Raw genomic sequence first — 25,202 nt, 5'->3', positions numbered from 1 at the left:
AATAAATTATTGTTAAACATTTCACACTTAACACTATTTGTCAACGACATTTTAGCTAATCAAAGTCACATGGGCAAATTTTTTGCCTTTCCCCAACCACTATTTCATGCAATTTAACTAAACCCACCCCATTCCTCTTTGCATGAATACGTGTAGGTGTATGTATATGTATGTGTATATATTACAATATTCACCTTCCCAAAATATTTAATTAAATTACATTTCTTACATAATATAATTCTAATATTATAAATCATATAATATTTCGTGATAATTTAGTACTTCGATGTTTACTATTTAATTCTTGCTTCTTAAATTTATTCAACTTTCAAATTTTGCACACTCACATTTAAAATTTGAAATTATATGTGTAAAATCATAAAAATAATTAATATAACACCGAATTTTAGATAAGATATTTTTTTTGAAAGAAAAATAAACTAAATTTAAATAGTTAAAAAACAAATAATATGAAATAAAAATTGTAATTTTTTTATACTAAAACTAAATCTAACATATTTTAAAGAAAAATTTTACTAAAAAAATAATTAAAATGAGAAAAATAAAGAAATCTAGTAAACGTGTTAGTATATGATCAGCTTATACATTTTTGAGTTGATCTCGACCAAAAGATCAAAGAGTCACCCTGCTCCACCGAACTCTCGACGATATTCATCAATATGGGTGCACAACATTGACCAATTAAAAATCAAAATTTTAATATTTTTACTTTAAATTTGTGACTTATTTATAACTATAGTTAATATCAGAACACAAACATATAAAATCTTAACTATAATTAAATTTTATCTATTTATAACTGCTCTGATACCGAAGCAATAAAAATTATAATATTTCGGTAGTTGAAGAACGAGTAAACTCACGATATTTTCGTGTATTTTTTATTATTTTTGTCGCGCTACGAATTTATTAAATTATTTTTATTTTTTAAAAATAATATTTTATTAAATTACTCCAATCATATTCACCAATATAGTTTAATACAAAAATCACATATTTATGAGAAGTTTAAATGGTAATAAGATTAATAAAATACGATATTACTAAAAAAATCACCAAAGTTTATTGTCAAAAGTGAATCCATAAGGGTTACCATAGAAAATATTGTAGTCATTATACAAATTTATAACTTGAAACTTGTTTAATCTTTAAAAGTTTTTAAAAAATTACTGTTTTTATTTGTAAATTAAAGCATATACTAAAAAAATATTTATAAAAATATAATATAATATTAAGATTTGACTGGGTAGGAAAAGTAATTTCTCAATTTAACACCACTTTGTAAATGTTTTTTTTTTTAATTTAAAAAATATAATATATTTTAATTGCTTCATTAAATAGTGACCCAAAAATTTAGCAAAGAAGGATGAAACAGTTTGTTCGGAATTTAAAGACTGTTTCTTGTTTGTTCTATTTCGGTTCTAGAGGGAGAAAGTTGGTTTTTGAGACGATAAGAACACGATCAGGAAAATCAGGTGATGGAGAGAGATATTTTCTGTGATATCGTCCGTACTCGATTATGGCTGCCACTCCAACAAAAAACTACTCTGATGCCGATTAAAGTCTTTCTGCATGTGAAGTAAAAGAGAAAGAGAAAGAAGAGGACTCTGTTTTTTTTTTTTTTTTCACAAAACCTCTGCAAATCTTTTGGGTGAAATCAGAAGTGAAAGCAGACTTCTTTCTTTTCTTTTTTTTTTATTACCTCTTGTCGGTTACTTGTTTTGAAAGAAGAAGAAGAAGAAGAAAGAGTTCGGGGTTTGGTATCTGGTGAATGAATTTATCAGTGTCTGTCTCCATTGAAAATCTCTCTTTCTGTTTTTTCTTTTTGGTTTTGGCTTTTTTTTTTTTTAATTTTTAACCTTACCAAATTTGTTGTTTTCACTGTAAATCCTGTAACCCAATTTGAAAGAATTGTCATGTGATGATGGAGGACTGTGTGAAACTTGTTTGGTTTTTGTGAAGTTTTGATTTTTAAAAATAGTCAAAGAACTTCAGTATATACACCATTTTGTTCTGTTAATCAGAGTCTTGAAAGCTTGACTACGACCCACCAATGGAGGAGTGAAGAGAGTAAAAAGGAAGGAAAACACCCTTTTCAAATTTCGTTCAATCAGATCAGTCTCGCTTTCTTTATCTTCTCGCCAGTCAACCAAAATCCAGGACTCAAAAAAATCCGATGAAGGAACAAGAGAAAAGCTTGGATCCTCAACTATGGCATGCATGTGCAGGATCCATGGTTCAAATCCCTGCTGTAAACTCCATCGTCTTCTACTTCCCACAAGGCCATGCCGAGCACGCTCAGGCCACCGCCGTCGATTTCTCATCCTCGCCGCGAATTCCTTCCTCCGTTCTATGCCGGGTGGCCGCCGTCAAATTCCTCGCCGACACCGAGACAGACGAGGTTTACGCCAAGATCAGACTGATCCCACTACCGAACAGCGAGGTTGATTTCGACGACAACGTGGTTTTCGGGTCGGATAATCCGGAGAAACCGGCTTCTTTCGCCAAGACCCTAACTCAATCCGACGCCAATAATGGCGGGGGATTCTCCGTTCCCCGGTACTGCGCGGAAACAATATTCCCCCGGCTGGATTACACGGCGGATCCTCCGGTTCAGACGGTGATCGCAAAGGACATTCATGGAGAAACATGGAAGTTTAGACACATCTACAGAGGGACTCCGAGGAGGCATCTGTTGACCACCGGGTGGAGCACTTTCGTTAACCAGAAGAAACTCGTCGCCGGCGACTCCATCGTGTTTTTACGAGCGGAAAACGGTGATCTCTGCGTGGGAATCCGGAGAGCCAAACGTGGGGTTGGTAGTGGACCGGAGATGATTTCCCCGTCTTCTTCTTCCTCTGGCTGGAGCACCGGTCAGGGAAACTGTACCCCATTTGGTGGGTTTTCGGCGTTTTTGAGAGGAAATGAAGAGAGCAAGATGTTAAGAAATGGAAATGGAAGCTTTAGAGGGAAACTGAGGCCGGAATCGGTAGTGGAAGCGGTTGCTCTGGCGGCTGCAGGGCAGCCATTTGAGGTAGTTTATTATCCGAGAGCAAGCACGCCGGAGTTTTTTGTGAAAGCATCGGCTGTTAAAGCCGCCATGAGAATCCATTGGTGCTCTGGTATGAGGTTCAAGATGGCTTTTGAGACTGAGGATTCTTCCAGGATCAGCTGGTTCATGGGGACTGTTTCCTTTGTTCAGGTTGCTGACCCTATCCGCTTTCCCAACTCGCCATGGCGCCTTCTCCAGGTCCAGTACATACATAGATACATATATATATATATATATATATCTCTCTCTGATTTTTTCAGTTGTGGGTTTTATCTGTTTAATAGTCCACAATGCTTTGCCTGGCTGTTAGGGTTTCAATCAAAGAACATGAAAACATTAGTTTATGACTAAGTGATGGAGGATTATGATTGTTTCCGATTCAATATGATCAACATTGATTCATTTCTTTAGCAGAATTTCTTGAGACTAGGTGATTTAAGTAACATATGCTTATGTTTTTCACTCAATGTTGTTTCCTTGGGCTCGAAATTGGGATTCTACGGAGAAAATTTCATGTCCTAGATTAGGAATTTAGACAGTCTGTGTGATTTCTTGCTACATGCAAAGTTTATGGCTTTTTGTTGACTAATTATTCTATCACCCTTTGAGCTAAATTTGTCAGAGTAGATGTTCAAGTTTGTCAATGTTGCATTGTCCATATCTTTGTTAGATCATTCTATTCTTGAATCCGAAACTTTGTAAACCCTTGATTCTGGATTCGAACACTGTTTAGGGTTTTGATTCTTCTGTAAGTAATATCCGGTTAGTGTGATAATCTGTTCTTCCATCTGATTTTCGTCATTGGTAGTATTTCAGGTGGCATGGGATGAGCCGGATTTACTACAGAATGTGAAGCGTGTGAGTCCATGGCTGGTGGAATTGGTATCAAACATGCCCACCATCCATCTCTCACCATTCTCACCTCCGCGGAAAAAGTTGCGTCTCCCGCAACCTTTGGAGTTCCCCCATGATGGGCAACGTTCAAATGCAATGCCGTTATTTACAGGCAACCCCCTTGGGCCTGGCAGCCCGTTGTGTTATCTATCCGATAACACTCCTGCAGGCATACAGGGAGCCAGGCAAGCTCAATTTGGAATATCTTTATCAGATCTCCATCTTAATAACAAGCTACAATCAGGGCTGTTTCTTTCTAGCTTCCAGCGGTTAGATCAACACTCTAGAACTTATGATAGTGTCAGAACAACAGGGCACACGGAAGGCAACAATGAGAATTTGTCTTGCTTGTTAACGATAGGTAATTCTAGTTGTAATTCGGAGAAATCTGATAAGACGAAGAGACACCAGTTCGTACTCTTTGGTCAGCCAATACTCACAGAGCAGCAGGTTTCTATTGATACAACAGTCACTTCGAGAAGTTTATTAGAAGAGAGCAAGGAAAAAATTAAAGAGCTTTCTTTGCAATCTACTTCTAGGGATCGAGTTTCCCCCGAAAGGTTTGCACCCGCTGGATTCTCATGGCACCAGAGCTTTCAAACCACCGAATCTGGCCTTGATACCGGTCACTGCAAAGTGTTCATGGAGACCGAGGATGTTGGCCGGACTCTTGACCTCTCTGTTCTTAATTCTTATGAAGAACTATACGGAAGATTGGCCAACATGTTTGGCATAGAAAGATCCGAGATATTAACCCACGTGCTCTACCGGGATGCAACTGGTGCTCTTAAACAAACCGGAGATGAACCATTCAGGTACTACTTTTGAGAGTCAACTTTTTTGCGCCCCTGAAATTGGCTTCTAGGTAGGTGCTGCAGTCTTCGGTTTATGTTCTCACCCACCATCAATCTTTCTCATTCTCTGTTTTGCAGTGATTTTATGAAAACAGCCAAACGACTGACTATTAAAATGGGTTCGGGCAGTGAAACTATGGGTAAGAAAGTAAACATCTTCAATCTTTTCTTTTGTTAGGTTTGATTGGAAACCTTGGTCATCGAAGGGACAATAAAGGCAGCGGCACTAATAGTTGAATTTGTCTTTCAGGGCATGGATCACAGGGATTCGGAATGCTGAAAGTGCACTAGATTCGCCCAATAAGACGGGTCCATTGAGAATATTGGTTTGATATCTAGTGGCAGCCAACAGCAGAAACCAGAGAATTGAGAATTATCAAAGAGTTTTTCTGTTGTTTGGTTGATATAACTTGGAAGATGTATAATGGACAGAACTCCTACCTTTTTCTGTTGGTGTTGATTTCTACTAGTATTTGTTTTGAGTCTTAAAAAACCTTGTGTGTATTTGCAAGTGCAAATGTACCTTTTTAAACACATAGTTAATCTGCTTTTCCACCTGTCTTTCAATATCTTCCTTCCCGATTCTTACATCGGTCCGGATGTGATTCTATCCGAACTTTTGTGGGTTTTACTTGTCTTGCTCAGCAATTGTAAGAAATTTCTCGCCTTGTCGGGGAAAAATGGCGTAGGCATGAGCTTATATTCTCTTACCTATCTTCATCCGATTTCGTACGACTCTCAGTATGGTGTATGATCTATCTTTCTCTTAATCTTTCTCCGAACCTGTCGAAGAATTCTCGTCCAATCCGGGGAAATAATGATACGGAAAAACTTCGAAATAACCGGATCGGAATGGTTTTAGGTTTTTCCCGTCATTGCCGGAATGAGTTGATTGCCGAGCTTGGAGCTGGTTTTACTTGAAACAACAGACAAATAACCCTTTGATTTTTACTCAGTTATAATAAAACAAACTTCAAGCATTAATAAGAACAGAATTATTATTATTTTTTTAATAATTATTTAGTATCAAATATGTAATTAATAAATCCAGCTATCCTAATGATCAAATTATTTAATTGAATCACATGAAATATATAATAAGAAATAAATATTTTTCGGGATCTGAAGAATTATCCGGAAAACATGAAAGCAAGCTTGACTGTGTCTCTGTTGTCTTCGACGTGCAAACTGGGTCTGGTCTGGTCTGGTCTGGTCTGGTCTGTTAGGTTTGGTTTTTAGGGTTTTGAATTTTTGTATATCGCTTTTTTATTTCTATTTTGCAAATCCCATTAAATTTTTGTCTAACTTCATCTTCGTGTGTATATATATATATATATATATATATGTATATGTATATAAAAGACTCTGAAAAACATTAACTGAGACAATATTATATATACCGCCAATACCCAGTGCTAATAAAATTAAATTTTAATATATTAATATAATTATAATTGAATCTTCTCTTATATTTAAATTAAAAATATTAATTAATTAATTATTATTATTTTAATAATATATATATATATAAAACTATTATTTAAAGAGAGGAGATTAGGTAAGTAATCGAAACAAGCACACGTGAGGGTGGGACCCATTTAGCAGGAAGAAATGGCCCCCACGTGCCGTTCCCTTTTCTGTCGCCGTTTCGTTGGTCGGGCCCTCCCTTCCTTGCTTAGCTCCTATTTGACTTTACTTTACCCCAATTTTATTCACTTTTAAAATTTTTTTTTTATTTTTTTTTATTTTTGTCTTGTAGTTATATATATATATATATGTGTGTGTGTAAATAATACTCAATTTTTTAAGTAAAAAATCTTTTTAATCCTGTCAATTATGATTTATTCCATGTGTGATTGATCTATGTCAAACATAATTGTTTGTAATTCAATTTTGATATTAAATTGTTGAAATTTTGAATTTTTTTTTTTAGTATAATCAAAATTAAGATAAGGTATGACTTCAATGATTTAATTTTATTGGGTTACTGTTTTTAACACTTATAGTTTATTTTTTATTCTTTTATGTAAATTTTTTTTACAAGTATGTGGATTTTTAGAGGCAAATATGTAAGAAAATTGGCAAAAAAATAAATTAAATTTGAAAAAAAAAAATTGACTAGAGGCTTACTAAATAATACTCTTTTAATAGAAATTAAATCACGTAGTTAATTTAAAAAATCACAAAATTAAATTATAATTTACCCCCCCCCCCCCCCCCCCAAAAGAAAAAAATTAAATCATGTAATTAGACAATGAATTGAATTTTGGAAAAAAGAAAAATTAAATTACATTTGATAAAACCCATTAGTGAGTGTAATATATATACACACACACACACACATATAGATATATACAATGGATACCCACTAAATGTAATGGAATATGTTATGTGAAAATTAAATATATAGTCAAAGAGTCAATGACTTGGAAGTTAGGGCCAAGGCATGGAGAAAAACCAAGAGACAAAAAAATTTAAAAACAAAAAAAAAAAAAAAAAAAAAGAACATATTTCAAAGCATATTTTATTTATCACTTTCTCTGAAATTAATTTTTCTCTCTTTGTTTTCAGCTCCAACCCTAATTTCATGGGATCTGGTTTTCTCTTCTTTGGGATAAACACTTTTTGTCTTTTTCATTTACCTTTCACAATATGACAATATTTAGGTAGTGCAATTGACATAATAATTTGTAACCCAAAAAAAAAAAAAAAAAAATTTAATTTCTAATAATTTTATGTAATATTTATAATATTTAATTTAATAAAATCAAAATAATAGAATTAAATTAAATACTTTTTTTACGTTTATTAAATTTATGATATTTAACTAATTAACGTATTGATGAGATTATACTGACCACGTTGAGTAAGTAACGATTAATTTTCTTTCTTGTTTATTGTAAATAATGTTTTCATTTCATATATGTGCTTATTTATGGTTATAAAAGAGACATTTAATTAAGAAAATGTACTCCACACTTCCTTAAAGACAAGTTTTTAATGAGAGAATTCATAAATGAATGAGTAAGAGATTGTGATAAATGGGCATTGATTAGTTGAAGTCCCAATAACAAGCCTAATGGGTTTAATTAATTTAATTAATTAATTAATTCACCTTACCCAATACACTTAGAAGGCAAGAAAAATTCAACATAAAGTGCTGAATCCAACAAGGCTGTTAAAATGGGTATTGAATGTTCTACACAAGATCCAAGAATAACCCAGTCAACAACCAAGTGCTGTAATTTTAATATTTAATATAACTAAAAAAATATATATTTTTAAATAAAAATTAGTGTGCTAATAATACACACAAATTAGAGATAAGTACTCATTTTAAATTTAATTAACTCTTGGTTTGAAGACAAAAAGTACTACAAACAACACAATAATTTTTTGGATTATGTACTTGAAAATAAATAAATTTTTTTTTTTTTGGAATTATGCAATTAAAAAATACGGACAAAATTATTTTCTTACGTGTCAATTACCATATTTTAATGGTGAAAAAAAACATTATTATTTATTATGAAGAAAAGTCACGGTGCGTAAACAGACAGAGATTTGATGACGTGGCCCCTTCGTGCGGTGAGGCCCACTTGTTTTTAATTTTTTCGTCTTTCTTAACTCTTGTGGCTTCTCAAACCGTCGTTTTAGGTTGACACAGCGGTTACGTGTAAAGACGAAAGCCAATGAATCAACGGCCACGTGTACGGCCAGGATTGATCTTGATTAGTTAGTTAGTTTTTTTTTTTTTGTGGAGATTTCGTGATCCGGTTTCGCCGGATGTCGAAGATATTGGGGACGACAAAATGAAAACCGCATTAAAACGATATTATGACCTTTCGCGATAAATAAAGGTTTTTTTTTTTTTTTTTCTTCTTCGTCTTCTTCTTCTCTAATTTTATTTTATTTTTTAAATATTCTAAATAATATTATAAAGTTTTTTTTTTTTTTTATAAGCAATTAAGAAATAGTTCTATTTATTAATCATAATTTTTTTTTTATTAAAAAAAAAATAGGCATTGAAGGTGGGATATAGTCGTAATATATATATATATATATAATAAATGCTGGAACATGGCATGTTCGTGTTGTAAAATGGGTTTATTAGGGAATTAAAATATGTTTATTTTCAAATAGTTTTTGCAGGCTGAATAAGAAAAAAGTCTTCAAAGGAAGTACGAAAATTACACCCCCATTAAACCAAAACATCACATATCTATGCTACCTTTTCCCCTTTTCCCTTTTTCCCTTTTGCAAATGCTCATAAAGCTCATCATGCAACATGTAAATACACACACACACACACATATATATATATACATGAAAAATGTATGTATGCAGGTAAGCTGTCCTTTATTGTCTCCACTTTTTTGCTATACTCAGATATTTAACAACCCACTTAGGATCTAGCCTAGAAGGGGTAAAAGGTATGGATCAATAGAAGATTAAAAGAGATAAATTATACAATTAGGTTAAAACCAGGTAAAGATAGAGATCTTTACCCGATTATCATTCCGCTACTAAGGCGATTACAGCTTTCTATCACTCAAGGAAGTTTCCGTTCTCTTTTTTCGTTCATTTTTTTCACCATATATAATTTATAAATGACAAAATTTCAATAAATAAAAATATCAAAAAATTTATTATAAATTAATCTTAAAATTTTTATTTTAAACAATTTGATCGCAAAATTTATAAATATAAATTAATTGTAGAACTTCATATTCATTTTATTATAAAATTATAACGAGTCATCCTACCAGCTAATTCTAATAAAATTTATTATAAACTTTTTAGAAATATAGTGTACGAGAGTATCATATTACTAGAAAAGAGAGCAAAGAGACAAGCAAAAATGGTGGCTCCAAATTTAGTGGATGCTTTCTTTCTCCACCATCAACATGCACACCATATTATGTTGATGGGACACCATATTGCATAGTGAAATTAGTGGATCATATCCACGTGTGTGTGTGTGTGTGTGTGTGTGTGTGTATGTATAACCTGTCATACAAATAACTACGCTAAGTGAAAAAATTGTGAAAAAAGAAAAACACTACATAAGACTATTAGTGTAGAATCACAGATATTTGGAGATTCGTTGCCTTCCAGAACACCTTAGTATAAATATAAATATATATATATATATATATACATGTAGATAGTGTGTGTGCTTGCTTGAAGAAACAGATAGATAAAAACAGTCTTCTTTGAGAAGACTTACAATGCTAATAATACAAACAGATCAATTATATTAGTGATTAAGGAAAGCAAAATGATTATAATGGTGAATGATGGAAAAAAAATGTATCCCAACGACTGTTGCAGATGATGACTAGATGTTCTAAATAGCAATCAATGTCAATGTTAGGGACATATGATGATGGCTAATATGAAGATAAAGACTTGGATTATCTAGTGGCTACGGCTATAGTCAAAATACATTATCATAGAAGCATGAAAATAATGTATATGACACAATACTTGGGTTAAAAAAGCCATCAACGTTGCGAATGATGATGTTCTCCAACAAAATCAACTAAATATTGCATTTAATACAAGTTTTGTCAATTTTAATCATACATGGGTTTGGTATCTGGATGAGTTATTCAGGTTTACGAGTCTTGAGGTTGTGAGTTCGGATAATCTCATGTCATGACGTTCCAAACTTGAGCAAGGGCAATGAATCCAGTGGTTCGTTGTAGCTTCCTAAGTCTAAACTCCTTTTCAGAATGCTAAAATGAAAATCATGACAAAAATGCCATATGGGTCATTGCTAAAATTCAACTACTAAAAAAGAAACAGTTCTTTCAAAAAGTTTAGGAAGGTAAATATCATTAAAGACAAAATCTTGGAATATTTATAAAAGGGCAGTAAAACTAGTTCAACAGAATAAGAAAAATACTGGGAGCATATGTAAAATCACACGCAAAGCATACGTTCATCAGTTATAGACAACCGCGTACTGCATATCCATAGTTTAACCAAGTATATAGAGTCAGGAATATCCAGACACCAGAGAAGAACATGGTGAAGTTCATGGGCATATTACATAAGGAAAGAAAACCAGTAGCGAGCCTTCATCAAGCATGCCATGCATCTCTCAATTCTCAGAAAATAGCTAACTTCCAAATCCATTTTCCTTGTTTTAGATGGATATACAAAACCTGCAAAGTGCAAATGGACAATCCACATGCAATTATTGAACAGAGAAGTTTTTGACAAGGATATCAAAGGTATCAATCATGGATATGATTATCCCTAATATTACCATGAAATCAAGAAACATAAAAGTCGCTAAGAATCCATAAAAAAAATTCAGATGTATCGAGTAAGTTCCACTACATATTATAATTGTTCTATCCTATCTAATGCAGGTAGGGCACCGATAGTTTAATTGAAAGCTCCGAAGGGCTATGAACCAATCCATGTACCTTAAAAAGTTACAGCCAACATTGAGCAACTTCTGACAGTTCTTTTGGAATATAAAGCCTAAATAAAAGCCTGGAGAACATATCTGCCATGGGTTTTTCTATAGCTTAGTTAAGATTACTGGTTTGAAACAAAACAACCCGCACATACCAAAAAGTTGCAGGTAACATTAAGCAACCTCCAATAATTCTTTTGAAAACAAAAAGCCTAAATACAAGCCTGGAGACATTTGCCATGGGGTTTTCTGTAGCTTAGTTAAGATTTATGGTCAAGGAAAGTTCAGTAACATATTCGAGCAAAATGGCTAAAGAGAGAATTCTTTTCTGTGCAAATGATTTTAGTATATGAGATAAACCACAGCAAGGGGAGGCAAAGCGCAATCATTTTGCTCATGGTTATAACAAGAATTAGAATTTACTTTTGAACTCCCCAATCCACTGACCTTATTCTGTTTCCTGGGTTAGACCTGTGAGTTGTTTGAGTACGAAGGTTGACCTATAAGCAAAAGTTAAATGGATGTATAAGCAGAGGATTTCAGTTTGAAAATTCCTCTTATAGAAGGTCCTGAGCCTATATCATCTAAGGATGGGGCTTAATACTTAATGGTAAGATATCCATATTTTCATGTAGAAACTGAGAGGAAATCAAACAGTTCTATACAGCTAAATAGGAACAATTCCATTTTGCTCCTGCTTGACTCGATAGAAATCAGATATCCCACCAATTTTGAATTAAAATGAAACTGGAAACAGTATATCATTTATCAATCCATTTCTATGGTACCCATATTCCAGTTCTATCACTTCCAAACCAATCATAACCAATCTAATTTGTTCTTCAGATTATGGAAATCCTTTAAACAGTTTGAAGGTTAGAAACTTCTTTGGCAGTCTGAACCAGCTTATATTTCTCCTCACTCCTCTTCCATGCGACTATTACTCACTTCCCCATGATTAGCTAGCTAAGCTTGTCATATATAATCTGCCTTAGCTAATCTCGACCACAAACATAACCAATCTCAAAATTCAATAACGTTAATGGCTTCATAGCATGCACTAATCAGATACTAGCAAACAAACATCGTGATCAAGCCAAAGACGGTAATTGAAAAAATAATACTTAATTATTAATTGATAAAAACCGGGAAATAAACAGAAAGAAAAAATGAACAATGATCGATCAGTGAAAAAGGATGGGGAAAACTAACAGGCATACCAAGGGAATTTAGTTGTAATAGAGCTCGAGGCCCATTCCGTCGTGGATCTCATAATCCTTAAGGGTGATATGGTCTTTGTAAATGGTGTACCATTTCTGAATCCGGATCTTTTCGGGTCGGGTTCCGGTATGTGCAGCAACCAACTTCTTGAGGTCACCGATGGTGTCGTCCTCGTTGCATTTTACTCGGACTTTCTTCCCCAGTCTATCGTTCAATACCACCTCTATCATCTTTCCTTCTCCCTCTCGATTCCTGCTTCACAGCTTCAGTTCTCGAGGATGCTTAGAATTCAACCCGGCACTAACCCTAACTCTACTGAAACTCTGCTTCTTCTTTTTCTTCTTCTTAGTTTCTCGATGATTCTCTCTGAATGGAGAGAGACGATTTTTGGGGTTCAGAGATTTATTATGGTTGAAGAGTTGAGAGGAGAGAATCGAACTTCTGGAAAATTCGATTCCATTTTCCGAAGTGTTCCTTCTGCATGACCATTTGGTCCAGTACACGTGGCGTGATGAGATAGGTCATCGAAAAAATGCCATGCATGATGATAATCCCAAATATGGGTATTTTCTTTGTTTCTTTAAGGTTTGATTTTTTTAAAAACACATTCAAAATTTGGAATTTGGACGTCATCAAAAACAAAAAAAAAAAAAGAAAAAAAAATTAGAATTTGGATTGATGAGTAAACTAAATCATCATATTTTTATTTGCTTAATGAAAGGAACTTGGTTCGTTCCAATATATACATTTCGGAATTTTATTGTTCGATTTAAATATGAAATGTTTAAAATATCGATAAATAAATATAATTCTCTTATCATAAAATTAGACTTGTTTAGCCAGAGTTACCACTCAATTGATAACATTTATAACTAACAAAGTTAATTAAATATTTAAAATTGTAACTATTTTATTTATATCTTTCCATATATAACTAGAAAATAGAAACCCGAGATTTCTAAACCTAAGCCCTGTATCCCTTTTCTTCCAAATTCCTATAGAAAGGTGAGGCACTTTTCCTTATAAGGCCTATCTTTGGACATTAAAAGATGAGTTTCAAAGGGTTTTCTCCTATTTTATCAGGCGGATCATCTAAGGCACATTAACATAACATGCTTTTTCTGTTCGAACCAAGATTTGACACCGAACTTCTCCTCAAGAAGATGACATCAAACTTCTCGAGAAGATGACATCAGATTAACTTTGCATGTATCTAGTATAGTCTAGTCTCATTTGATAAATAAAAATCTTCAAATAATTAAAATTAATTTTCTTATATTTTCATTTCCAAATAAAAAAATTTATAGAAATACTTAAAATTAGCCCTCAACAACCAACCATTCAATTGATTAAGTTATTGCAGTTTTCTGCTTTGCTTGCTAAACCTTTTCCATTCAGGATTCATAAGAAAATAATTTCAGGATGCCGCCGCTGATGCTTACAAATATTCTCCGAACTGCTCGTATAAAGCTAGAGATTCAAGGCCCAAAATGCATCTGCTTCCGCATGAAATTATTTTCGGTTAAAGACTTGCTACTTTTACCAAAAATCATAGTACAGGAATTATAAACAGTTAAAATACATAAATTTAATCCAAACAAACAGTACCCAACTTCCTATATTTAGTCAATTCACAAATCAATCCTGCAAATCGAGGACTTCAAAGCCAAATCTTGCTGTGCTGACCATCTGAACCCCATAGCAAGATCAGATTCCCACCCGACATCTTAATCTTAATCATAAGCAAATAATACTCTCTAATTTGAACAACGTAGATGAAACGAGATAAGCACAACCGACTCTAAATCCCATTAAGGGAAGTCCCTACTCAAAATTAGAAAATGCAAAATCCTTCAATATGCAATGAAATCCCCGATAAAAATGGAAGAAAAACAAATAAGTATTCCAGCTAAAATAAAAATTTAATGGACAAAGGGCCCCGTGTGTCAGTGACAGAAAGATGAAAAACCTTGAATAATAAACAACAATAAGAGTAGCAATAGCTAAAGAGCATTATAACCATAACACAACCTACCGTCCAATCCCCATTTGGATACAAAATTATACTGTACATACCAGTGATCCTAAGCCCTTCTCAGCCAAAAATGGGGTGTGGCTGTTGGGAGTAAAGTATCAGGTTAACCCAACCCAATCCGGACCCAGCCACCTCACTCCAAAACTGCAACCTCTTGGTCAACCCTCCAATAGTTTGCATCGTTAAACTCTTTAATGCCAGCCCCACCATCTTCTGACTTCTCATTTTCCGGCACCTTTGGTACAATGTTCCTCTTCAATGGCCCAGCTTCTCCTACTATTCCTTCCTTTAGAGCCTGTTCCATTGCTTTTTCAGTACCTTCTAACTCCACCCCTACAAATTCAACATCCTCTTCAAACAATGAAGGCACAGGGGGAGATCTCTGACTTGCATCACTGCTCACAGATCCATCGCTGCAATCCTTGGATGTTGGAGAACCATTTGGAAGCATAGAGTCCCCGCTCGAGGGAGATTTAACATCAGTCATTGGTACATCAACCTCCCCAGAAAGATTGACATCTGAATTATCATGATCAACAAATGGATTGAAACTTGATCCACCCACTTGCAAACCTGATGACTCCCCCCATCCAACCCATTCAGGTAAGGGCCTATCAGCAAACAGTTCTTCATTGTCTGGTGTATCAAATCTGAAAAATCCCATGTCATGAGTAGCATTTTCATTCACACTTTGTTGGTTTAAGCCTCCGCTATTGATGGAATTGATTCCCGAAAATCCATTCATCACGTTCGCATTGGAAGTTGATGCGCTGTTGAGGGAATCCTTGCTTTCTGTCAACTCATCATCCTCTCCAACAACAACCTCATCATCGCTACTACTATTACCACCATTGGAAGTCCCATTCAAGTTTATCTCATCCATCACTTCTGAAGGTGATGTACCCACTGGTGTATTACCAAGTCTATCGTCTTGGAAAGCAAACCAGTTTGAATTTGTAAATAGACTGCTGCATGTAGAAATGATCGAAATTACATTCCAGATACATAGCTAAGCTAATTAAATCATAAGCTTCTAGATATTATGCTCAGCCATTTTTAAGTTCTTACATGATTTCCCTCTCATGAGACAAATTTGATGCAGACAAACTCAAGGAACAGTTTCCAAATATAGTTGATGACCCTGAATTTTTCTTTTTTTCTTCTTTTAATAAAAAATCACAACTAGAAGCCCACATTTGTTCAGGCTCAGTATCTTTTCATTCAAGCATTAGAAAGAAAAAGTCTATCCTGATGGGATAGCTTTGTGCTTATTCATGGCAGCCAATTTTGTAAACAAAATTTGAGTTTTTAACAGAGTGATGGCATTCAATGGTCGCAGTAGCATCAGAAGAAGAGTAGTTTTGGTTGATTACAGGATCTTTCTAATGCAATTTGATACTAGTAAGATTTTATTTGAAGTTTAAATTCTTTTTTTAAGCTTTCTACTGGCAACATTTGGACGTTAGAATTACTAAAGGAGGTTGATTTTATCATTTTGCAATAGATATGCATTCCTATAGTAATAAAATTGTGGATTTCCGAATTAATTCCAAAAAATTCACTTGTTCCAAATGTAGCCTTAGAGTTTCTAGCTAATCAAACCAGGATTAACTCAAGCCTATAAATACTCTTCTAATTTCTTTGAAGAGAATAAAGCTATGTTACTATTCAGATAATCTTCCAACAGATTTCTTTTGTATGATTGCATAACGCAATTGTGACCAATGAAATCATTCTTAGGTATGATGTCTAATGACCTCTAACGTGATGCATAGGTTCATACTTATTTCTTAAGTAGGCAGATTCTTACTAATTTGTCCATTGGAATTGGAGATTATATACCACAAAGTGCCTTCTGAATCTAGAGGCCTATACTCTCTACTTATACCACATTTAAGTCTTAAAAGCAATTAGGCAAGCCCCACAAAACAAGCCATATATCTTTGTAACATATGCTTCCTTCCGTTACATTTCGGGGAGTGGGGAGGGAGGACAAGGGGACTGCTTTCAAAAGATTGTATCCTACATCTGTTGTCCTTTGTATTATTAAAAAATTGAACATAGTTGCACATGCATGCACAATTATAGAAATAGGGCCAACAAGGATTCTGTCTTATGAGAGCCTTTTACCCCTTACCAAAGCCATAGCATTGTTATTCAAAACTTACCTCCCTTGATCATCACCAAGCCTGAGTGACGATATGACAACTTCAGCAGATTCATCATCAAAGTAGACATCCTGCACATTTTGAATAATGTTCATATAAAATCAGAAGACAATCAAAAACAGCCTTCAGTATAGTTCCAATTCTGCCTCACAGCTGTTACCTCATCATCTCGATCAAGAGTACCATGGTCCTATAACCAAGATGATAAGAACAAGCAGTCAAGCCATCAACAGTTTTAAAATGGAAACTTACAAGAAGAGGATGCACCAAGTCCAACTAAATACCTCTTCGGTGTCATCATTCCCATATATTTTGTATCTAAAAGCTTGGCTTAAATTATTAGCTAGAGCTGCAACATCATAATCCCTGTCATGAAGGTCATCCTCATCACTATCCCTTGTCCTATCTTGCAATGCTGTTGGGCGGCTGCATATAACAAGGAACAAGGTAAATTTCCACAATCAACCATGAATGCAGCAAAAAACCCAATTTGTCTGCACATGCATGCACACAAGTAGACTGAAACAGGTAAAGCAGAAGCTGTCAGGAAATGAACATCTCTAATACTTAAAGTTGCAGGTAACAGGAAACGATTGTTTCTAATATAACTGCTTACATTTGTTTATGATGAAAACAAAAGTAAATAAAGAAATTACAAGTAAAAAAATAAACTTTCAATTGAAAATATGTTAAAAGGTCCTAAAAGTTTTATTTTTATTAATTCTGTTTCTGATAAATAAATAAATAATTGGATAGAGAAAACACTGTTGAGTAGTAGCTCTATTCAGAGAGATCTCAGTAATATTTTTTTAAAAGGAGGGATCCTGGTAAAGTGATGGGGGTATAGAAGGCTACCTTTGAGCCTAAGGGTCTTTTTTATCATGGGAATATTCTTGTAATTTTGGGTTCTCTCCCCTTTATATAAAAGAAAAGCCTAGTTTTCTTCATAAAGACAAATTTTGCATGTGGCTCCATGGAAGAGCACATTGCCGAACCACATAAGAGTTTATCTTATTCTCTTTCATTTTCCCTCTAATTATGTGTAGTGCATAAGTTATTTCTCCATAAATATACTGAGGATCACCATGAAGACAATACATCTAGCAACTTTTCAATAAATACTACAACAAGGATCATTATTATATATATAATGCAAAACCTTAAGCTCTACCTAATAATTGTCAGATTGAACTCCTACAAATGTGCAATGCAGAAAGGAAAGAGCATACCCGCAAGCCCAACGGTAAACATTTTCAACTGCATTACGCTCTTGCAACACACTAAACTGCCACTCATTCCATTCGCTGTTTTCCTAGAGATACCAAATGAACATAAACCAGTTAGCAAAGACATTAAAGAAACAAAATACAGAGAGAATGACCTTCCATTTAAAGATTTTTATACCATCAACTTAATTGAACACAGAACTTCAATTTCTCTATTTCTAGAAATGTTTAACACCATTTCTTAAAGGCAAAAGATTCTATTACAAGCATCAAGAGGGTGCAACACAAAACAATATACAAAATTTATGATCTCCTACAGAAGAAAAGAACAAAAAGATCCAAAACATCAACACCATCTAAAATGCAGTGCCCCTCAAGCAAAATACATAGCTAAACCGGGGGATCTCTAATATGATAAAAAGGGGGAGAGGAGTTGTTGAAAGCTCTTGCTTTGCTCTTTCCATGCGAACCAAGTGATCGAAAGAGGAATGCTTGAGAAAATGTTATTGAACTTATGGGGTAAGAAATGTTTAACACCATACATATGATATAAACTAAGTACAAGATAACATTTTAGAGTTAAAAACAGTACTCAAAGGGGGCTTTTCTTTTACTTCTTTTTTTTCACTTATAAGAAGCCTTAAACATCTTATTCATATGAACCTGTTCCATAATGTCATAAGCAAGGTGATATTAAATGCCAAATAAACAGTTTATCCCAAAGATAAAAAAAAGCATCCCCCTCTAGCTTTTTTTTAATATTAGCATTGAAAGTTCATTTTCTTATTTATCCTGCATATTTGTGTCTAAAAAAATTTATAAATATTTTTTCACAATAAGCACTTTTAACCAAATAGGTAACAAATCATTTTTTTTAATCGAAATCTAACTTTTTAACTTAAAAAGTTAAAAGCATGAACCAAAGACAGCTATAGATTTAAGTATAGAGTTGCAAAGCAACAAGTCCTATCATTAGTATGGATTACGTTGCATCCTCCTTTAAACAATGTTGCAGCGGAAGACCAATGGCACGCATAATCAGAAACTTCGATAGTTTCCAGACACTACAGGAATCAAACATAATCAAACATAATCAAAATCTAAGATGTACCTTGCATCAGTACATATTTTGTCCCTTATGTAAAGTGAAAAATATAATTCTCAAAAAAAAGTGAAAAATATATAATATAACATATCCAACCTGATACCCACCTGAAGACATGCTTGGATTCGGCTATTACCACTTGCCAACTGAACAAGTTTATTAGAAATTCTAGTAATATGTCCAATGTTTCCTGCCCTTGGAGCCCGCTTCCCAGCAGCAGGTAAAGTTGGCTGCAGTACAGGAAAAATATCGGAAAATTGTTAAACTCTAATTCAATGGACAGCAGTAAGGGGACAGTTCATTATCTGCATAAAATGTATGGTATGTCAAATTCTCGAATACGATTGCAATATCTTTTCTAATTTCTCCATATGCATTAATCTTCTTTTACCAAGACATTTCATCTGCCAGGCCGCGTGCAAGTTTACACTACAAGCCATATATGATCATCAATATAACTAACTAACTAGTTAATATATACCTGATTATCACCAGAAATAGTTGGATGTTTATCGGTTTGAAGAAGTTTTCCAATCAAATTAGACTCTCGAAGAAGGTGATCAACCATTGTATCATTTTTGGTTTCCAAACATGATATTATTATACTCTCCACATGATGATGCAATGCATTATTGTAGGGGTACCTGCATAATTTAAAATGATAAAGCAATCTTAGAGCAAGGTAACATCTTTCTCATATAGTCCCAGATGAGAACTTCTATAAGTCACCAGATTAACAAAAGGGATAGAATGGAAAAGCTTACTCAAAGAAAAGATCAAGGACTCTCTGAATGGTCCCTGAAGAAACTAATTCTCTTTCAGCAGCTTCATTGTGAGTTCTCAACAGAACTGCAATGAACTCCACAATCTAAAGAAAAATAAATGATCAGAAATGTTGTACAGAGATCAATAAGACAACACCTTCTCTAGAGTTCCAATTTTAACAAGAGACATACTCTACATATAAAAGCCAGACAACTACAACACTCACAGTTCGTATATTAAACAATAAGCAAGGAAAAGAGCAAGTCAAATCTCAGAATTGAAACAAGCCCAGACTCAAAGCCTTTATTCTTTCAAACCTTTAATCTATGCTTTCCAAGAGGTGGCCTTAATTCTCCATAAGTTGTAGGCAACAACTTGTCATCAGATGACACATTTAAAACCCTGAGCAGGTCAGCTGCACAAAAATATGTAAAATCTTTAAAATTCAAGGGTATGAAAGAAATTTAGATAGAATGTGCCAAATCTTAGTGAACCAACAATTGTTAGATTTTATATCCGACAAGGATGCTGCCAAAAAGGTATTCTGCTGTAAGAATAAACTGTAACATAAAAGCATAATAGTTGAAATTTCATTTAATTTCGGAAAAAGAGGAATTATCTTCAGATTGACATTTTGGGATTATTTAACCATTCATCTCTAAAAGAAATCTATTCGAGAAGGCATGGAAGAACCACAAACATAGAATAGAGAAGCTAGAACTTAACATCAATAAGTGCATGAAACATCAGAATCACAAGGAAATGTGTACATCATGAAACACTCTTATCGGAATAGAATACACGCTTACGAAGCTTAGGCAGCATGGCACTAATAGTCTCCTGGTTCACGGGGATAGGAGACTCAAACATGTGTTGACTTCGAAAAGAATGCATCAAGGGAGAAGAAACTGCAGATCTTTTTGGATCCAACAAAGATATACACACTGACAGCGCATGAACAAGTCCAGATTTTGAATGTGAGTCTTCCAGAGCATGAAGAAATATCCTTGTAACAAAGCTGCAATTAAACCAAATATCTTAGTCCCGCTCAAAAAATTTTGAACAGGCATGTATGTGCACACACTACAAAGTTCTTTCAGTACAAAAAAGGAATGAATTCTCACAAACCTAGGACTAGAGAGTTTAGTGGCTAGGGCTGATGGGGCATTTCGAGTAATTGCACATAGTGTTTCCGCAGCATTTGCATGAACTTCAGGAGGACCCTGCTCCATGTATAACAATGATGTCAGATACTCATTGTAGATTGTGTCATGGTTCTTTATCCCCAAAGAAATGAAAAAGAAAACAAAATAAGTACTCCACTGTTGACCATTGGTGCACAACAGGTTTAGGTACTATCTTTTTCCATGTTTGATCAGGGAATCTTAGGTCAGGCATCAAATTGCTAATTTTTTGTCAAGTAAAAAGAAATGGAGGCAAAGAGTTGTTAACCAGTCTAACTTAAAGGATCCAAAACAAGCAGCAGATGTCATCAAAGTTCACTTAAACAATGATATTTGACATTCACAATGAAGTAGAAGGGAAGAGGATAAATAACAGATTCAAGATAGTTTCAATTTTCAAAACCAGAATTCAGGCCACATTTCCCATGATTTTTCTTCCTAACCCAAAAAATTAAACCAGAGTATAAAAGAAAATTACAGAAAATAACTGCCGCAATTTTTTTACTTACATAAGGATTCAATTTATCCACAACCATTTCAAGCAAATCACTATTAGCCAACCACTGCATCACATCCATAAAGTTGGGATAGACATGATCATCAGCGCCAACTAGACGAACCAAAACCTGGATAATTACAGAAAACTTCAATAACATGTAAACAACCAGAGAAAATAATGGGAAAGGCAAAAAGACTAAGGTAAACTAAACCAGTTACCTCCATGATTGATGTAATTCCTATCAAATCGACAAGTTGGCGAAAAACATCCTGATGGACCTACAATCATTATTCAGAGTTAATTTTACAAGAAAAGAAGGGAAGACCAGCTATCATGATATAATGCACTCAACATACACAAACAAAGACTAAAATAAGAATTTTACTATCATCTCCAGCTATATTAAATTAGCTCTGCAAATACAGGGCAGGATCATTCACATATAACAGATTTTTAAAATGGTATAGTACATGGATTTACCAAACAAAGCAAGAATATAAGTTCTGATAGCTTAAGAATTATGCACAAGAACCAGACAGGACAGCCTGAAAATGAAAAGGCTCAGCAGAGTTTCCATCAGCATATCTTAGTAGAAGGGCTTATAAGGACAGAAATACTGACACTTCTGCTCTTGATACAAAGGGTGGTTTTGATGATTGAGATTTGACAGACTTCTAAAACTCCAAAACAACAGGCCCCAAGTTCTTCTGGTTCAGTTGACCCACAGTGACAATAATACAACACAGACAGATAGCACTGGATGTTTAAGCTAGCCATGGCTGGGAATAAACAATTACAGTACATGAACATAACTTTTTCATATGTGGAAAAATTTTCTCAGTAACTGCTTAAAACCAAGACCACTAAATTTGATAAATGCATACATATGCATTTAACTCACTCCACCAAGCACAAAGTAGTTAGTCTCCTATTGCTTTGGCTTTTCCGCAAAGATAAAGAATCTGAAAAACTAGATTTCACACCTCTCAAAAGTGCATTCCTTTATTGGCATTTTATTTCAGTATTAGTATTGTGTAAACTGCAAACCCCACAACAACTGCCAGGGTACTTGAATATGTCCCATTGTATGCCATCCAAGAGTAATGCGTAGTAAACTAATTTAACCATCTTGCATAACCTCAATCCTAAATTTGCACCAGATCTCAACTTAATCAGGAAACCACTTGTACCATGTACAAAGCAATTAAAGACTGTAATTGCAAAAAAAAAGATGCAAAATTGAATTGAAAGTATTGGAACCTTGTGTAGAATAATCAACTGTGAAAACCTCACCAAAGGCTGTCGTGGTAGGTTTTATACACCTTGTACATGTGTACCCACTCATGCCATGCGCAAAATAAAGCTTTTATATTTCTACAAAAAAATTTAATTAAAAAAATTCACCAAATTTCAGATTAAGTGCATCTTCTTGTCTCTTTTAATAATACCTTCACACAAATTACAATGGTAATTACAAGGATAATTTTCATGAGATTTCCAAGATGCACCTTCCTCCAGTCACTCTAAACTTATGAGAATAAAACCTAGTTGTTCTAAAAATACACAAGAGACGTGGAATAAAAAAAAAATAACACAAGGGATGCAAATATACTAAGGCCTCACCTTCAGTTAGCTATTCAAATAAACAGCAAAACAAGATATCGACCGATAAAAAGAATACATGAAACACTAGACATATTATCAAACTTTTTGACACATCAATAGCCAGAGAATGCTTGCAACAGCATCTAAAATGGAAAGATAAGCAAGAAAAAGAAACATTACTCACTTGTACATAGTTCATGAGTGGGATTGTCTTTCGTATCATGAGGCACACGACCACCTAAGATAAAACAGGGGAAATCTATTATATGGTAATAATCCAGTGCATGAAGAAATGAAAATTGTTCAAAAATGCATTATTTAGGTACAAAGTACTAAGAAGACACACCTTGCTAAAATATCCAGCCAGCAATGCACTATGAGGACGATTTGGTTCCAAGAATGAGAAAAGTAAGTTCATTAACTGCAGAAAGAAAAACATGTAATACACTAAATCAGCTTAAAAACATACACGTGAATTTCTTGAGCACAACTGTTGAGGCCCATACCTCTTCCTCTTCAACCAAAGTCTTAAGAATAACATCAATTTCACATGTAAATATCTCACAGGAGATGAATGGGAACCTAACATAGCAAAAAAAAAATCAATAGCAAGATAAAATGTTCTATATAAGAGCAGTTGCAACATGGGCAAATAAAATGAATTCTTGGTTTACTATCAAAACAAAGTGTTATACTTGAATGCTCGTTTGCTGTCAGCGTCCTCCGGGGGTTCTTCAACAATATACCGTATTAACTGCTCCACTTGGGCTCTATCTCTTAGACTGCATGTAAATATATCATAAGGATTTCCCGGTTAAACTTTGTTGTTACATTGCTTGCTAAAAATTTAAAGATGAAAGAAAGTCATTTATACTAATAGTTGTCCTAATAATACTGGGAATTAAACTGAATCCATATATGGGGAGGGAGAGGGAAGCCAAATCATAAACTCAAGGTGCCACCAATGAAAATAACTTACAAATTAATGAGTCGACTGTTTAAAGCTTTGCATTCTTGGATTATTTCTTCCTCATCCAGAAGCTCTTCCAATGTAAAATTTTCTTTGTCCAATACTGATTCCACCTGCAGGAGGTGATTAGGAAATCACAACAAAAAGAGCTGAATCGATCAGCAAAAAAGCAGACTACAAGCCTCCTAACGGTAATTTAGATGAGAAACTATGTTGAAAGGAAACAACATACACGTATAACTTTACTGAATATCTTCCCTACATTTCTCAGAAATAACATAAGAGGGAAACACAATCAAGTGAAGCAACAGTGAAAATTTGCACATGTAAACCGGAAAATTAGAAGCAGGAAAGAACAGAAACAACAAAAAAAAAAAATCGGCATTCAAAACACAATCAATTTTAAGTAAGTCATTCAACATTTAACAAATGAACATCAATTGCAACAAAATGCACACAAATCAGAGAAGAGAAACTGCCACTCCGCATGCCAAATTACCCAGCGAAGCTAATTACAGTGAGAATGATAATCAAGCTCAAAGAAGAAGTAAACAAACTTCTGGAGGACAAACACCCGATGCAATTACATATAAACGACATAAAACAAGCTTAACAAGACCAGAAAAAGACAAATTACAAAAACAAGTAAAACGGAGCAAATACACAAAAGGCATCAAAAATAGAAAGTGTGAAATTAGGCACGAATTCGCTTACAGGCGATGAGGTGGAGAGAGCTGTGAGCTTCCAAAACATGATGGAGAAGAAAACGGAAGAGACGAGATTTTCTTCAAGCTTAGTACAGAGGAAGAGGAAGAGAAGGCTAGATCTGTAAGACCTAAAAACAAGCAGCAAATCTAGGTTTTGTTTCCCGTGTCAGCCGAACAAGAAGGTTAAAATAAAGTGAGCGAGCACGAGATTCCAGATGTTGAAACGGAGAAGAACCTCTTATTCGCAGCTGCAGAACTCGAAACCCTAACTTGATCGAGAAAGAAAGGAAAAGAAGAGGAAACAAAAGGCCTAAACCGTGAAGATCGCGAGCAGAAGAGAGAGATAGAGAGAGAGAGAAAGAAGAGTCCACCAACGAAAAAAATCGCAGCTACTGTAAAATTAAAATTTTAAAAATTAAAAAACCCAATTTATATTTTAAATAATAAAAATTAAAATAATATT

At 34.3% G+C, this 25,202-nt stretch overlaps 2 protein-coding genes and 1 pseudogene across 6 annotated transcripts; 1 reads left to right on the top strand and 2 right to left on the bottom strand.

Moving 5' to 3' along the window:
• The first annotated feature begins 2,050 nt into the window (after positions 1-2,050).
• On the top strand, positions 2,051-5,388 carry ARF10 (auxin response factor 10). The gene is made up of 4 exons (XM_022040505.2): positions 2,051-3,271; positions 3,890-4,782; positions 4,900-4,961; positions 5,072-5,388. Exons 1-4 carry the CDS (start codon positions 2,198-2,200, stop codon positions 5,110-5,112), a joined length of 2,070 nt encoding a protein of 689 aa, XP_021896197.2. The 5' UTR covers positions 2,051-2,197; the 3' UTR covers positions 5,113-5,388.
• Positions 5,389-10,720: 5,332 nt separating this feature from the next.
• On the bottom strand, positions 10,721-12,896 carry LOC110813454 (ubiquitin-like protein 5 pseudogene; annotated as a pseudogene). The gene is made up of 2 exons (XR_015817413.1): positions 12,475-12,896; positions 10,721-10,994 (listed from the first exon to the last, which is right to left on the bottom strand). The product of XR_015817413.1 is annotated as a ubiquitin-like protein 5 pseudogene (transcript).
• A 1,461-nt stretch (positions 12,897-14,357) lies between these two features.
• LOC110825499 (uncharacterized) lies at positions 14,358-25,131 on the bottom strand. Of its 4 annotated transcripts, none has more exons than XM_088214466.1 (19): positions 24,747-25,131; positions 24,042-24,145; positions 23,758-23,844; positions 23,569-23,644; positions 23,409-23,483; positions 23,247-23,300; positions 21,676-21,735; positions 21,468-21,584; positions 20,903-20,997; positions 20,584-20,792; positions 20,092-20,189; positions 19,774-19,877; positions 19,491-19,653; positions 19,117-19,239; positions 17,908-17,990; positions 16,963-17,104; positions 16,839-16,868; positions 16,679-16,749; positions 14,358-15,478 (listed from the first exon to the last, which is right to left on the bottom strand). In XM_088214466.1, exons 1-19 carry the CDS (start codon positions 24,783-24,785, stop codon positions 14,644-14,646), a joined length of 2,565 nt encoding a protein of 854 aa, XP_088070592.1. In that variant the 5' UTR covers positions 24,786-25,131; the 3' UTR covers positions 14,358-14,643. The 4 variants fall into 4 exon arrangements, with proteins under 4 accessions (XP_088070592.1, XP_088070593.1, XP_088070594.1 ...); XM_088214467.1 differs by having other exon boundaries at positions 14,358-15,475; XM_088214468.1 differs by lacking the exon at positions 16,839-16,868.
• Positions 25,132-25,202: the final 71 nt, after the last annotated feature.

Source organism: Carica papaya, chromosome 2, assembly GCF_054855325.1.
Source record: "Carica papaya isolate Zhongbai chromosome 2, ASM5485532v1, whole genome shotgun sequence".
Taxonomy (NCBI): domain Eukaryota; kingdom Viridiplantae; phylum Streptophyta; class Magnoliopsida; order Brassicales; family Caricaceae; genus Carica; species Carica papaya.
The sequence above is the reverse complement of the archived record's forward strand: the minus strand, read 5'-3'. Positions and strand labels throughout refer to the sequence as shown.